The sequence below is a fragment of the Rattus rattus genome, chromosome 4, assembly GCF_011064425.1.
Source record: "Rattus rattus isolate New Zealand chromosome 4, Rrattus_CSIRO_v1, whole genome shotgun sequence".
NCBI classification, from domain to species: Eukaryota; Metazoa; Chordata; class Mammalia; order Rodentia; family Muridae; genus Rattus; species Rattus rattus.
The window spans coordinates 10,119,060-10,134,051 of record NC_046157.1 but is presented as its reverse complement, the minus strand read 5'-3'; the positions used below and the strand labels follow the sequence as shown (position 1 = coordinate 10,134,051).

General features: G+C 42.1%; 1 protein-coding gene across 1 annotated transcript in view; it reads right to left on the bottom strand.

Moving 5' to 3' along the window:
- Nucleotides 1-14,992, bottom strand: part of Tprg1 (tumor protein p63 regulated 1) — a 134,982-nt gene that overhangs the window by 81,180 nt on the left and 38,810 nt on the right. Inside the window, exon 3 of the mRNA XM_032899238.1 lies at nucleotides 8,769-8,860. Within this exon, the coding sequence (XP_032755129.1) occupies nucleotides 8,769-8,860 (92 nt within the window). The remainder of the gene's footprint in view (nucleotides 1-8,768; nucleotides 8,861-14,992) is intronic.

Here is a 14,992-nt window from a genome sequence, read left to right as displayed (position 1 = left end):
ACCATAGGGGGTGGATGCTGGAATCATAAACAGAGTTCCAAGCAGAGTCGCAAGAGGGTGGCCACTGCCACTGCGGGGGCCAGAGAGTAGCCGGAACGAATGTGGGGCTGGCCATAGAGGCAGAGACGCCACCAGGGACAGAGAGTAGCAGGAGGTATTGTGACATAGTATCTAGTGCTTTGCAACCTATTTTAATTATTTACCCACTACATATAACTGACCTTACACATTGCTGAATTCTATTTGTTATTATTTCAGGAACTTTTGCATTGGTATTTGATGAGGAATATTATTTTTCTGCTTATTTTTATCATCTTTGTCAGGTTTGGGGAGGCTGTCTCAGGTTTGCTTCATAGAAGGCTTGGAAGGTGTTTCTCATGCTTTCTGGGAAGGTAACCTTGTTTTTGCCTTTTAGTGTGAACACTCAGTACAATTCTCTGGTTAAGACATCTGGACCTAGACAATTCTTATAGAGTTGGTTTCTAAAACAAAATTAAATCTCTCAATTATTATAGGAGTAGCCAAAGTTCACATTTTGTGTTCATTGAGCATTTTTGTGGTGTGTGTGTGTGTGTGTGTGTGTGTGTGTGTGTGTTTAAAGGTAGAAGCATAAGTTCTTACACTTACATGTTACGGTTGTGAGCTGTCATTTCTTGCCATTTCCTTTGATGTTTGCAAACCCTGTAATAATAGCACAACCCGGGTGCCCCGCCACACCCACCCTCCCACCGTCCCCCTTCACTGATGGACTTGGTGGGATCTCATTCATGTGTTATTTTAGTAGGAGTTGCCAGTTTGATGGATCCTTCCAGAAACCCCACCTTTTCTTTCACTAATTCTCTCTATTGTTCTTAAAAATTGGTTTCAGCTTCCATCCTCACTGCTCCCTTTGTCTTCTAGCTTTGCCTGTGTTCTTCTTCCTCCCGGGTTTCTTGGATGTGGAAGCTGATTTCACTTTTCCTTCTGTGCCCCAAGCACCCTTGTGGCGGTTTCACATCATCCCACACCTAAGGTCCATGCTGGGTTTCCCCTCAGTGCACTGCACTGGTGACGCCAAAGTATGTTAGTTAGTTTCCCAGAACTCAAATATCGTCCTGGCCACCTTTCTGATCTTAGTTTCTCCTCGAACTAGATTTAGGTCACATTTCTTTGGTGGCTCTAGATTTGGTGCATGAGAGCATGTGTTGTGCTTACTCTTGAAAAGCACGTGTCTTCTATCAGTTGAGATCTAATCTCCAACTCTGCTTTCATTCTACCACTTTCTATTCCTCGCATTCTTATACTACTGTTTGCTCCCCGCACATTTAGATAGCTATGTCTTCTTAGTGGATTGGATGTATTCACTACGCATTATAACCCTCTTTGCCTGACCATTTTCTTTACTTAGAACTCCAAGTTTTAATATATATATATATATATATATATATATGTATATATATATATATATATATTTCTCCCACCCTATCTTTCCTATGACCAGACATTTGTAACAACTGATGGACCCAGTGAAATGCAGATAACACTTCCAGAACACTACTTGTGAATCAAGCAGTATTTTGACACAGAAGAAACGATGATACTTTTAAAAATAACAATTGCGATATCTCATAAGTGTTAACAACTTCAATGTTAAGATAAAAATGTATATTTTTTAAAAGGAAACTTGGATAGGATAGAGTTCTAAATAATCAAAATTAACCTTAAGTAACTTAATTATCGGGCAATTGTTTCCAGAGCCAAATGTCTTCCTAGTAATGCCAATCCCCTATTTTATAACATTTGAGAGAAAAATACCTACAGTAGGAATGAATAAGAGAGACATACTGGCAACCTACATGTCAAAGAACCCTGAATAATAATGTTATGATTTTAGTATAAATAATTATCACAACCAGTGTCAGGGTACCAAGGAGTGGTCACAGAACACTTTGTGAGAAGAGATGTATAGCTGGCTCTCATAAGCAGGTAAGAGATGATTTAACTCACTCTTGCCTCAAGGAAATGGGGAGGGGACAGTTAAAGAGGGGGGACGGGCAAGGCTCTTGCAATCCTGGGAGCGCAGACATGACTTGTGGCTAAACAGTGTGTACCTCCGTGAGGAAGATAATTCACCTGCTTAGCCAAGTATTCAGAACTCTTTGGCTCTCTGCTTCCTTCCTATTTTTCCAGCTTGCCCAGGCTCTCTCAACATGGTGCAGTCTAACCTAGTCATGGCACTGATCATGACATCCAGAGCTTGCCTCTTACTTCACACATGTGCTCTCCATCATCTGGAATAATGCTGCCTTGTTTCCAGTCATGTCCTCTTTGACTCGTTGCTCCTTCTTTAATCTTACCCATTCCCTTTACTCTAAGCAGTAATCTCCAGTCATAGAATCATGGATGGGACAGACACTAGTGTGTGTCATATTCTGATGTGATCTCATTAGCTGTCCTTCTGTCTCATAAGGCTGTGGGCCCAGAACAACTGGAAAGGGCCACTGGTTTTCAGCACTTAGGGAAGAATCTGAATTGTGAAATGGACTGGGCAAATAAATGAACAGATGCATGAATAAGAGACTGGTAGTAAATAATGATAAAAATGGAACTGTGATATGGGACATAACATGAAACAAAAGTTACAGGAATCGCTGATCAGATTCAGGTAATTTAATCCTTGACATGACCTTTGCAACATCTCCGTTTTATAGATGATAAAACTAAGACCCAGTGAACATAAAGGATATGTACAGCCGTGTAGGAGAGCTAGGGAAGTAACTGAGCAGGGCATTTAGAGTCATGGGACTTCTTTTGCCTTTCGGCTCTTTTCTGAGTTCTCCTTAATTGGTTGCAGTCATGGGAAAACAAGCACTTCCAAGTACAATTGTGACCGCAGTAACTAAATGCTCGCACTGTCCTATAATGCAGGTCACTAGGGGAACATTAGCTCTCTGGATGAGGTTGCCACCATGGAGAATTTATAGAGAAAAGCAATGTGTTTAATTAAGTGGCTGTTGAAAACACCCACCAGGACAAATAGAGTCTGGCAACAGAGGTGCCTTTGTTACTGCCAGAGCCCTGCCACAGGTCACTAAGATCTCGATAGATCTGAGGCGCTTTTCTGCTTCATTACTTTCACCCAAGGACAAGGCGAGTCGTCTGGGGCTTCAGTTGCTTGAAGGCCCAGAAAGTTGGAAACGGGGCCCTACTAATATCTGTGGACGACTCTATCAGAATTAAATTAGGAAGGCTCTGAGCCATACCATGTAACATTTGCTATACCAAGCTTGAACAGCTTACTGCTACCTGTGTACTCTGATGTCATGTGAGTCATAGAAAGACTCGACCCCTATTTACCATGACCCCCCTTTTAGAAACTCCATCGGTTTTCACATCTTTTTAAATTCCTGATGCTATGCTTTGGCCTCGTGGTTGTGTTTATCTGGTTTCCTCTCCTTTGCACACTGTTACTTCCTTGTAGTAATGCACACTTCTGCTGTCTGTGCTGGCTAGTCTGATGTCAACTTGACTTAAGATGTAGTCATCTGAGAGGAGGAAATCTCAATTGAGAAAACATCTCCATAACACTGGGCTGTGGGCCAGCCCACAGAGCATTTTCTTACTCTGTAATTGATGGGGAGGGCCCAACCCATTGTGGTGATGCTGTCCCTGGGCTGGTAGTCCTGGGTTCTATAAGAAAGCAGGTTGCGCAAGCCACATTGAGCAAGCCAGCAAACAGCATCCCTCCATGTACTCTGCATCAGCTCCTGCCTCCAGGTTTCTGCCCTGTTTGAGTTCCTGTTCTGACTTCCTTTGATGATGAACTGTGATATAGAAGTGTAAGCTAAATAAACCCTTTCCTCCCCAACTTGCAACTTGGTCATGGTTTTTCATCCCAGCAACAGAAACTCTAAGACACTGTCCTTCTGAGACCCCAAGTCCATATAACAGGTCCATATTAATTCAACCAAAGTAATCTTCTCCCCTATTCTTTTACTCTATTTACATAGCTCCACCCACTGTGCACACTGTGGAGACAGCACTTTGATGCACCGTTGTTCATGGATGAAGACCAGAAGACTGATAGAGGCAGATTCTTCTCAGATTTAGTGTGTATAGGAATCTTGTAAAAATGCAAGATCAGGTTTAGCTCTGGGGTAAGGCCTGAGGGTCAGTGCTGCTATCAAACATCAGGCCATGCAAGTGCTACTAACCTCTGGACCACAGATTCAACAGTAGGCACTCAAGTGTACAGAAAGTGAATAGAGCTGGGCAGAGGCAGCAGCTTAGCATGTTAACGTAAGTGGCATAGCCTCCATATCCTTTAGTTCCTTGCGATTATAAAGGATTAGAAATTGACAATTTCCAGTTTTCTGGTCTTTTTCCCCTTCTAATTATTGTTAGCTGTATTCTCCATTACGGAGCTGTTTTGTAATCCTTATAACATAATTAGACTGTGACAAGATGGAAGTGTGGCTGGCTTCGGTCCATCAGCATCACTCACCATCCCCTCCAGGCATTTGACTATTTTAGTTGTTTCTGAGCGAAGACTAAATAAAGTCAAATGAACAACCCACAGAGGGAAAGGCTTGGGGAGGGAAAGCGGAAGGTCTCCAATCATGCCCAATGCACCTCTGACCCTCTTCCCTGCAAACAAAAGCCAATCAACGAAGAACCCAGACACAGGCACAAAGACCATTTAACCAATTTAAACCATAGTGATCTCTGTGTCAGGAGAGTGAGAAATCACAAAAGGCCCCAGGAGCACTGTAATGGAAAGACAACAAGGCTGGGAGAGAGAAGTCACCAAGTCAGGCGTTCCTCTGACATTTAATAAGTGGCTGCCTTTGAACAGGTCATTCAATCTCTGGATTTCTTCATCCATAAAATAAAGCTAGCAGCTTGCATGGTCCTGCCCTTGTGGACTGTTTGAGCAGAGCAGGAGGGAAAGAGGCCATATACACTGCAGCTCTGAGAGTGAATGTGGCCCAGAGAGCCTACTGTTGGTAAAGCAGGGTGCCAGCTCACTTGTTCTCAAGTATCCCTTTGGTTAAATGTTTATTTAAAATTCTTTGTTTTTGGTGTGTGTGTGTGTGTGTGTGTGTGTGTGTGTGTGTGTGTGTGTGTGTGTGTGTCAAGGAGCGGGTCAAGGGACAACTTACAAGAGTTGGTTATCTATCTATCATGGGAGTTCTTGGATTTGAACTCATGGTGCAAGGCTTTGCAGCAAGCACCTTACCTACTGTGCCATCTCAATGGCCCTGCCTTGTTTTATTTAAAGATCTGGGGGAACCAATCTGAGAAAACTTTCTAAGTCAGCAGAGATGACTTGCACGTACCATACCAAAGCCAAGAAACAGGATTCTCATGATCTCAGCCATGTTCTGTGGGAGGAGCCATGATGGAGTCTTGAAGGGTGTAAGATATAAAAGAAGTTGTCCCTGCCCATCATGAGGCTTCAAAACAAAGCCAAGGCACACAGGGAGAGTGTTTTACGCCAATTCATGGCAGAATGATACTTAGTTTTGCTACTATAACTCTAGGTATCTTAGAGTTTTATTACTGTGAATAGACACCATGACCAGTGTAACTCATTAAAAATACATTTAATGGGGGTTGGCCACTATTAGTGGTTCTTCTCACTTATGAGTGAGAACAGTCCCTTCCACCCTTGTGTGCAGAGGGAAGAGCCCATCTCCTCTGCCCCTCACATCAACGGAGACATAAGCACCTGGATCCCGCTGGACTGAAGAGACTCCAGGGCCATCGAGTCTCACTGTCTGACACTCCACAGAGTGTCAAGATGCTCATGGTGTTGGCTTAATGGATCTCTTCTAAAAGTACTCACACAAGTTTGTTAAATGTCCTTTTATAGAAGGGCCAAGAAGGAGAAGGAGAAGAGGAAGAAACGTTGAAATAAGCATCATGTTTTCTTTACAACTATGGAGCCATAAAAATCCTCTTTAAAAAGGATGGCCGTGAGCCCGCATCCTAACAGTCTGCCTCAAGCACTTGTGATATTTTAGCAAACTGGGATCTAAGTGCAGTTTATGGTCCCCTCTCCAGTTCACACTCCCAGCTTCTCTGGCCATTGTCTACATCCACGTCCCAAATGCCGTCGACTCTTTTTTTAGTATTACTGAAGAGTATATTCATATCTATTTAGAGTATCATGAGATACAGATGAATTAATATGGAAGACAGCTTTGCTAGTATGTATTTATTCCTTTTGCTTCTATAGAAGCCTTTCTACAAGAAACAGCCAAGCTAAGCTTACGCCCAATACTAAAGAGAGTGTTTGAACCAATATGTAGAGGGACCCACTCAACCTTTCTTTGTGAACACCCTATACCTCCTTTTTTCCTTAAATTTGTCCTTCTTTCTGTAAATGATTAATAACAATACTTGCAGAAGGATCGAATGGGGCTGTGAGCCTGCTTCCTCTAGTGTTTCTTACAGAATGTTTCTTCAATATAGTAAGACTGTATTGCCTTTTAAACAGTGACCCAATCAATCTATCATTTTTCTAAGCTGAAACTCAGAGTTACTGATGACTTTTCTTACAAGCAATGAAGTGCAAAGATTCACAAAGCCCATCTGGGTCAGGTATCACTTTTCCACTCAATTCCAAATGCAGCTTTCAATAAAACCCCTGGGATAAAACAATGCTATTCTTCTCCTCTGCAGCGATAACATGTTAATCTTCAGTGATAGAGGGCACAGCAGGCTTATACGGGGTAAAGGAGGAAGATTTCTCACCTTCCAGCATAATCAAGTGGGGAGAGAACCAGAGAAGACAGTCTCAGCCACAAGCCCCAGAACAGGCTCTGCAAACACACAGCTTCCACTTTCAAAACATTCCTAAAATTTTATATGCAAATTGTCCATTCACCACCAGAAAGGGCAACTTCTATCAGTTGGATGGCAGACTAATACTCCATTAGTTTTTAAATGTTATCATGATGCTAATGTAACCAGCAGGGTGCACCTGAGCTTTATATCTGCACTGTTAACATGTTTTCTGTAACTGTCTTAAGTTTAGACAGTCTACAAAGTGATGGGCTATGAAATTAAGTTATGGTCTGTGGTGTTTTCCAATTTTGGAAATACTGGTGTAAATGTTGTTGTGATGCTAAATTCAAGCTCGCTGGGATCAGTGTGCTTATCTTTCCTAAGCAAAGCAGACTTATCATCTTTTAGGCCAAACAGGGACTCTCCTTTTGAATTAGAGATGGGGGAGGGGAGTGAATCGTAGGTTTGTCCAAATGAATTAGTGGGAATTTCAAAGCCTATGCTGTCCTTTTCATTAGTGATAACTCAGAGATAAGAGAGATGGGCAGGATAGAAATGAAAAAAGGAGAAAGTGGAAGGAAGATGGAGATGAAAAGAAGCAAAAGCAGGAGAAGGAACAAAAGAGCAGAGAAGGAGGAGCAGAAGAGGAGTGGAGGAGGAAGAGAAGAGAAAGAGGAGCTCCTCCTCTGCTCCCCCTCCTCCACTCCTCCTCCTCCGCTCCCCCTCCTCCACTCCTCCTCCTCCGCTCCCCCTCCTCCACTCCTCCTCCTCTGCTCCCCCTCCTCCACTCCTCCTCCTCTGTTCTTCCTCCTCTGCTCTTCTGTTCCTTCTGAGGAGGTGGAGCGGAGTAGGAGGAGCAGAGGAGGGGAGCAGAGGAGTGGAGGACAGGGAAGAACATTCACAAAAAAATTTACAGTAATATCTCATTTTGTCCTCTCAAAATCACTTCCGTCTCATTTTATAAATAAAGACACAAAGAGTAAAATGTAACAACAAAAATGTCAGTTTTGAAGTTTCTTTTCTTTCAGGTCTGGGAAGATGTTTGAAAGAGTTGTATAAAATGTAAATCAGTCAGGACTAATTCTGTTTCCTGCTTGTTGAAGACTCCATTTTGCTAGCCTGGATGGTTAAGCCATCAAGGTTTCCTTCTGGAAATTCAGCCATAGAAGCCACCCTGCTCCAGAGGAAAAGTCTACCCATTTCACCCTTGGTGAAGGATTACTGGGTTACTGAAACTCACATCCATTCCCCAGCTTGCAAACAGTATTCACTGAATCCACCGAGAACTGAGGTGGATGTTTTAAACACACTTCCACACAACATTATGAGCTCTGTAGTAGGCAAGCACTGGCTTTTGCCTTCTAAGATGTATCACAGAATGTGTGAAGGTCACAGGCAGTGCAGTTTCTAGGAGGGGTAGAAAGGTAATTGTTGCTATGGTAATATTCACAAGGGAAGCTCTTTCTGCTACGGGAAGTCTTGAAGGCAATGGCTGGTGTTACAAGAGCAATAAAGGCTGTTATGCTCTTGCTATGTTTTCTTGGTTCTTACCCTAACTTTCACCAGTGGCCCCATTCTACCTGATTTCCCTGGTATCACAGTCCATACCCTACAGAGAACACAGACTATGTATTAGACTGCATCTGTACCTTTCGTACTCTTCTCTCCTGTACCTAGAAGGATGTCAAGGGTAGCTACAGACAGCATGCTGTAATGGAGAGATCAGAGCTGGGCCCCTAGGAAGCTACTCCAATTATCCTTGAAAGCAGTGACATGGACCCGAGCAGTGGATGCAGTGGTTGGGTGGGAATGTCAATCCAAAAAGATGGAGTCAAATCCATCCACTCAACTAGCTAAGGAAAAACAGATCTCCAGTTGGAAAGAACAAGAAATCACCTTGTACGAAACCCAGAGGAGTTTCTATGACATGACTATCTCCTTTTCTGTCCCAGTGAAGTCACATATTTCCATTTTCCTTCAACCAACCACATACTCACTCTGTCAGGAGCCAGAAGCCTTGAACAGTCTCCCCAGAAGTTTGTGCTATATGGCCTTTCAAGTCTTCCACAGCAGTCTCCATGGCCCCTGGCTGAGGAGGAGAAGAAGTCATTTCACTTAGAGAATATTGAACACACTCTGTACTTAGGATTAGTTAGAATGGTCACGCCCCCTCCTCCTCCTCCACATCCTCCAGGAGACTAAGTGTAGTTCTTGTATTTGTATATTCTGGTCACTGCCTGGCAAAGAACTTGGTCTTGCACTCTGTTTTACTGTTAGCAGTTTTGTCCTGGCCAAAAGAATTCCAGGTCCTGTCTTCTCAAATCCTATGCTTCCTTACTAAAATCCTAATAGCCATGTTTTAAAAGAACACTCCTTCCAGGGGTTAGGAAGTTCAAAAATGTGTGTGTGTGTGTGTGTGTGTGTGTGTGTGTGTGTGTGTGTGTGTATGTGATGTGTGTGTGTGTGTGTGTGTGTGTGTGTGTGTGTGTGTGTGTATGTGATGTGTGTGTGTGTGTGTGTGTGTGTGTGTGTGTGTATGTGTGTGTGAAAATGTGTGTGTGTGTCATGTGTGTGTGTGTGTGTGTGTGTGTGTGTGTGTGTGTGTGTGTGTGTGTGTATGTGTGTGTGTGTGTGTGTGTGTGTGTGTGTGTGTGTGTCACAGCCATGTGTGTGTGTGTGTGTGTGTGTTTGTGTGTGTGTCAAGATGTGTGTATGTGTATGTTGTATGTGTGTACACACATATTCTTCCTGAATCCAAGAGAACATTTGCTAAACAAAAACAAAGCTTCCCAACGCTCTGACTTTCAGTGTTCTCTCTCTCTCTCTCTCTCTCTCTCTCTCTCTCTCTCTCTCCTCAGTTTCTTAACTTTTACAAAACGAGTGTTCCTACTATCGAGCCTCGTTATTGGGCCTAGTTCTATGCAGAAACTGTTTGACCCTTGTTCTAGTAAGGTCATGCCTTCCCTAGTTCAATGATTCTTAAACTTCAGTGTGCATAAGAGGCATGTTGAAACATGTCTAGGATATATCTTATTCAGTTTCAGATTCAGTTAGCATGGATTGGCACTTAAGACTGCATTTCTAACATGTATCCAGGTGATAGTGTTGGTATAATGACTGTTCTTGAATCAATACATTTCATTTATTTATACTCATGTCAACCAGTTCTCTCTACGCAGTTATTCTCAATGCTTAAGTGTACACCAGAATCATCAGGTAGCTTCAAAAAAAATCCTAACTCAATACATACAAGTCAATTATATCAAAAACCCAGTGCATAGATACATAAGTACATCTGGAATTTTTAAGGCTACAGACTCTCCTATAGGAGAATCTACACAAGAAAAGAGTGGTGATGCCTCAAATGAACTATGGGTAAACAGTGCAGGATTTGAGCTTTACCCCCACACCAGCTCTCTGCTTTGTTCTGCACAGCCCAAGTCATCAAGAAAAGAACAGTATCCCTACAATAAGGTGACTAGTGAGAGTTGCCGATAATTAGCTCTACAATAGGAACTCAATACTTGCCTTTGACAACTAACAGTCTGAACTGAGCCAGCCTTTGGAGCCACTGTGATGACCATAATACAACCTATATATCTTCAAGGAAGGGGGACCATAACTTTGTAGTCCACACCCTGATTGCATCATTTTAGCCACGTACTTGTTGAGTTGGAGAGTCAGCTACTGGACTCAATGATGTTTTCCCACTGTGTCATTGTACTGCTACTGGTTGAAGTCTGGTCAGAAATCTAATATTGGCACTCCATGCTTACTGAAGGGCATGTGTCATAAAATCAGCAACTTCTGGGCTTTCAGTCAAAATGCCTAGTACCTGCTGCCAGACAAGTCTACACTGATGTCACTCATTTCCGGTGACACCGTGGGCAGACAGTCTACCCTGGAGGGAAATTCCTGTAATCTCCTGGCTATTCTCAGTTCTCTCAAGCTTATTTCCCCGAGAAGCATTCAGATTCTCTCGAGCCCACTTTTCAAAGTCTTCTGAAATACAGTGTGCTCTTTGATGAGTCAACATTGGTATTTTTCAAACAATTTCTTTACATAATTTTAGCCTCACAAATATAACTCACTTGTGAAACTAATACTTTTCAGAAAAAAAAAAGCAGATAGAATTGGAGAGTAATTAAATAACCCTAAAATAAACATTTTGTTGAATGTTTTTTTATGCCAAGAAGTAACCCCGAACTATGTGAAGATGAATATAATAATGTATAAAATTTAAAGCCTTAGTATCTTCCATACCAAAAAGCAATTACCAAATCAACCCAAATGAAAAATTATCTATATTTAATCCAGATATACCTGTGTGAAGCTATTCTTCAGAAATTCTTGCACATATGAAAAATGGCTTGGATAGAGAACTCTCTACCGAATTGTTTGTAGACAGCAATAAATGGCATTAAGAAACAGATACTCCCCGCCCGCAGCAGCCTCTGCTCCCAGAACCTGGGAGAGATACCTCACCGCCTGGTCAGGTGGGCACTCCTGAGGCTGCAGAGCAGAAGAGACCACCAACACTGCCCACCCCTGCCCACATCCCTGGCCCAAGAGGAACTGTATAAGGCCTCTGGCTCCGTGGGAGAGGGCTCAGGTGAGGCAGGAGCCCTGCCTGAGACACCCCCGGAACCTGAAGGAAACAGACCGGATAAACAGTTTTCTGCACCCAAATCCCGTGGGAGGGAGAGCTAAACCTTCAGAGAGGCAGACACGCCTGCGAAACCAGAAGAGACTGCTCTCTACACACATTGCTGATTCCAGAGGAAAATACCGGAGGCCATCTGGAACCCTGGTGCACGGAGGCTCCCGGAAGAGGCGGCGCAGATCTTCCTGGTTGCTGCACATCTGGAGAGCCCGTGGCAGCAGCACCGGGACCAAAGAGGACGGAGGCCATCTGGAACCCTTGAGGCCTGAGATTTTCCTGGACCACGAGGTAAGACCGGGAACAGGTAAGACCAACTTTCTGCTGCAAGTGACCTGCCTGGGGAACTCAAGACACAGGCCCACAGGAACAGCTGAAGACCTGTAGAGGGACAAAACTACACACACAAAAGCAGAACACTCTGTCCCCATAACTGGCTGAAAGAAAACAGTAAAACAGGTCTACAGCACTCCTGACACACAGGCTTATAGGACAGTCTAGCCACTGTCAGAATTAGCAGAACAAAGTAACACTAGAGATAATCTGATGGCGAGAGGCAAGCGCAGGAACCCAAGCAACAGAAACCAAGACTACATGACATCATCGGAGCCCAATTCTCCCACCAAAACAAACATGGAATATCCAAACACACCAGAAAAGCAAGATCTAGTTTCAAAACCAGATTTGATCATGATGCTGGAGGACTTCAAGAAAGACGTAAAGAACTCCCTTAGAGAACAAGTAGAAGCCTACAGAGAGGAATCGCAAAAATCCCTGAAAGAATTCCAGGAAAACACAAACAAACAGTTGAAGGAATTAAAAATGGAAATAGAAGCAATCAAGAAAGAACACATGGAAATAACCCTGGATATAGAAAACCAAAAAGAAGAGACAAGGAGCTGTAGATACAAGCTTCACCAACAGAATACAAGAGATGGAAGAGAGAATCTCAGGAGCAGAAGATTCCATAGAAATCATTGACTCAACTGTCAAAGATAATGTAAAGCGAAAAAGCTACTGGTCCAAAACATACAGGAAATCCAGGACCAATGAGAAGATCAAACCTAAGGATAATAGGTATAGAAGAGAGTGAAGACTCCCAGCTCAAAGGACCAGTAAATATCTTCAACAAAAATCATAGAAGAAAACTTCCCTAACCTAAAAAAAAAAAGAGATACCCATAGGCATACAAGAAGCCTACAGAACTCCAAATAGATTGACCAGAAAAGAAACACCTCCACACATAATAGTCAAAAACACTAAACGCTCAAAATAAAGAAAGAATATTAAAAGCAGTAAGGAAAAGGTCAAGTAACATATAAAGGCAGACCTATCAGAATCACACCAGACTTTTTGCCAGAAACTATGAAGGCCAGAAGATCCTGGACTGATGTCATACAGACCCTAAGAGAACACAAATGCCAGCCCAGGCTACTGTATCCTGCAAAACTCTCAATTAACATAGATGGAGAAACCAAGATATTCCATGACAAAACCAAATTTACACAATATCTTTCTACAACCAGCACTACAAAGGATAATAAATGGTAAAGCCCAACATAAGGAGGCAAGCTATACCCAAGAAGAGGCAAGAAACTAATCGCCTTGGCAACAAAAACAAAGAGAAGAAAAGCACACAAACACAACCTCACATCCAAATATGAATATAACAGGAAGCAATAATCACTATTCCTAATAATATCTCTCAACATCAATGGCCCCAACTCCCAATAAAAAGACATAGATTAACAAACTGATACGAAAGAACGAGGACCCTGCATTCTGCTGCCTACAGGAAACACACCTCAGAGACAAAGACAGACACTACCTCAGAGTGAAAGGCTGGGAAACAACTTTCCAAGCAAATGGTCTGAAGAAGCAAGCTGAGTAGCCATTCTAATATCAAATAAAATCAATTTCCAACTAAAAGTCATCAAAAAGATAAGGAAGGACACTTTATATTCATCAAAGGAAAAATCCACCAAGATGAACTCAATCCTAAATATCTATGCCCCAAATACAAGGGCACCTACATAATAAAAAAAGAAACCTTACTAAAGCTCAAAAACACATTGCACCTCACACAATAATAGTAGGAGATTTCAACACCCCACTCTCATCAATGGACAGATCATGGAAACAGAAATTAAACAGAGACGAGACAGACTAAGAGAAGTCATGAGCCAAATGGACTTAACGGATATTTATAGAACATTCTACCCTAAAGCAAAAGGATATACCTTCTTCTCAGCTCCTCATGGTACTTTTCTCCAAAATTGACCATATAATTGGTCAAAAACAGGCCCCAACAGATACAGAAAGATAGAAATAATCCCATGCGTGCTATCGGACCACCACGGCCTAAAGCTGGTCTTCAATAACAATAAGGGAAGAATGCCCACATATACGTGGAAACTGAACAATGCTCTACTCAATGATAACCTGGTCAAGGAAGAAATAAAGAAAGAAATTAAAAACTTTTTAGAATTTAATGAAAATGAAGGTACAACATACCCAAACTTATGGGACACAATGAAAGCTGTGCTAAGAGGAAAACTCATAGCTGAGTGCCTGCAGAAAGAAACAGGAAAGAGCATATGTCAGCAGCTTGACAGCACACCTAAAAAAGCTCTAGAACAAAAAGAAGCAAATACACCCAGGAGGAGTAGAAGGCAGGAAATAATCAAACTCAGAGCTGAAATCAACCAAGTAGAAACAAAAAGGACCATAGAAAGAATCAACAGAACCAAAAGTTGGTTCTTTGAGAAAATCAACAAGATAGATAAACCCCTTAGCCAGATTAACTAGAGGACACAGAGAGTGTGTCCAAATTAACAAAATCAGAAATGAAAAGGAGACATAACTACAGATTCAGAGGAAATTCAAAAATCATCAGATCTTACTATAAAAAGCCTATATTCAACAAAACTTGAAAATCTGCAGGAAATGGACAATTTCTAGACAGATACCAGGTAATCAAGTTAAATCAGGAACAGATAAACCAGTTAAACAACCCCATAACTCCTAAGGAAATAGAAGCAGTCATTAAAGGTCTCCCCAACCAAAAAGAGCCCAGGTCCAGACGGGTTTAGTGCAGAATTCTATCAGACCTTCATAGAAGACCTCATACCAATATTATCCAAACTATTCCACAAAATTGAAACAGATGGAGCACTACCAATTCCTTCTATGAAGCCACAATTACCTTATACCTAAACCACACAAAGACCCAACAAAGAAAGAGAACTTCAGACCAATTTCCCTTATGAATATCGATGCAAAAATACTCAACAAAATTCTGGCAAACCGAATCCAAGAGCACATCAAAACAATCATCCACCATGATCAAGTAGGCTTCATCCCAGGCATGCAGAGATGGTTTAATATACGGAAACCATCAACGTGATCCATTCTATAAACAAACAGTAAGAACAAAACCACATGATCATTTCATTAGATGCTGAGAAAGCATTTGACAAAATTCAACACCCCTTCATGATAAAAGTCCTGGAAAGAATAGGAAATCAAGGCCCATACCTAAACATAGTAAAGCTATATACA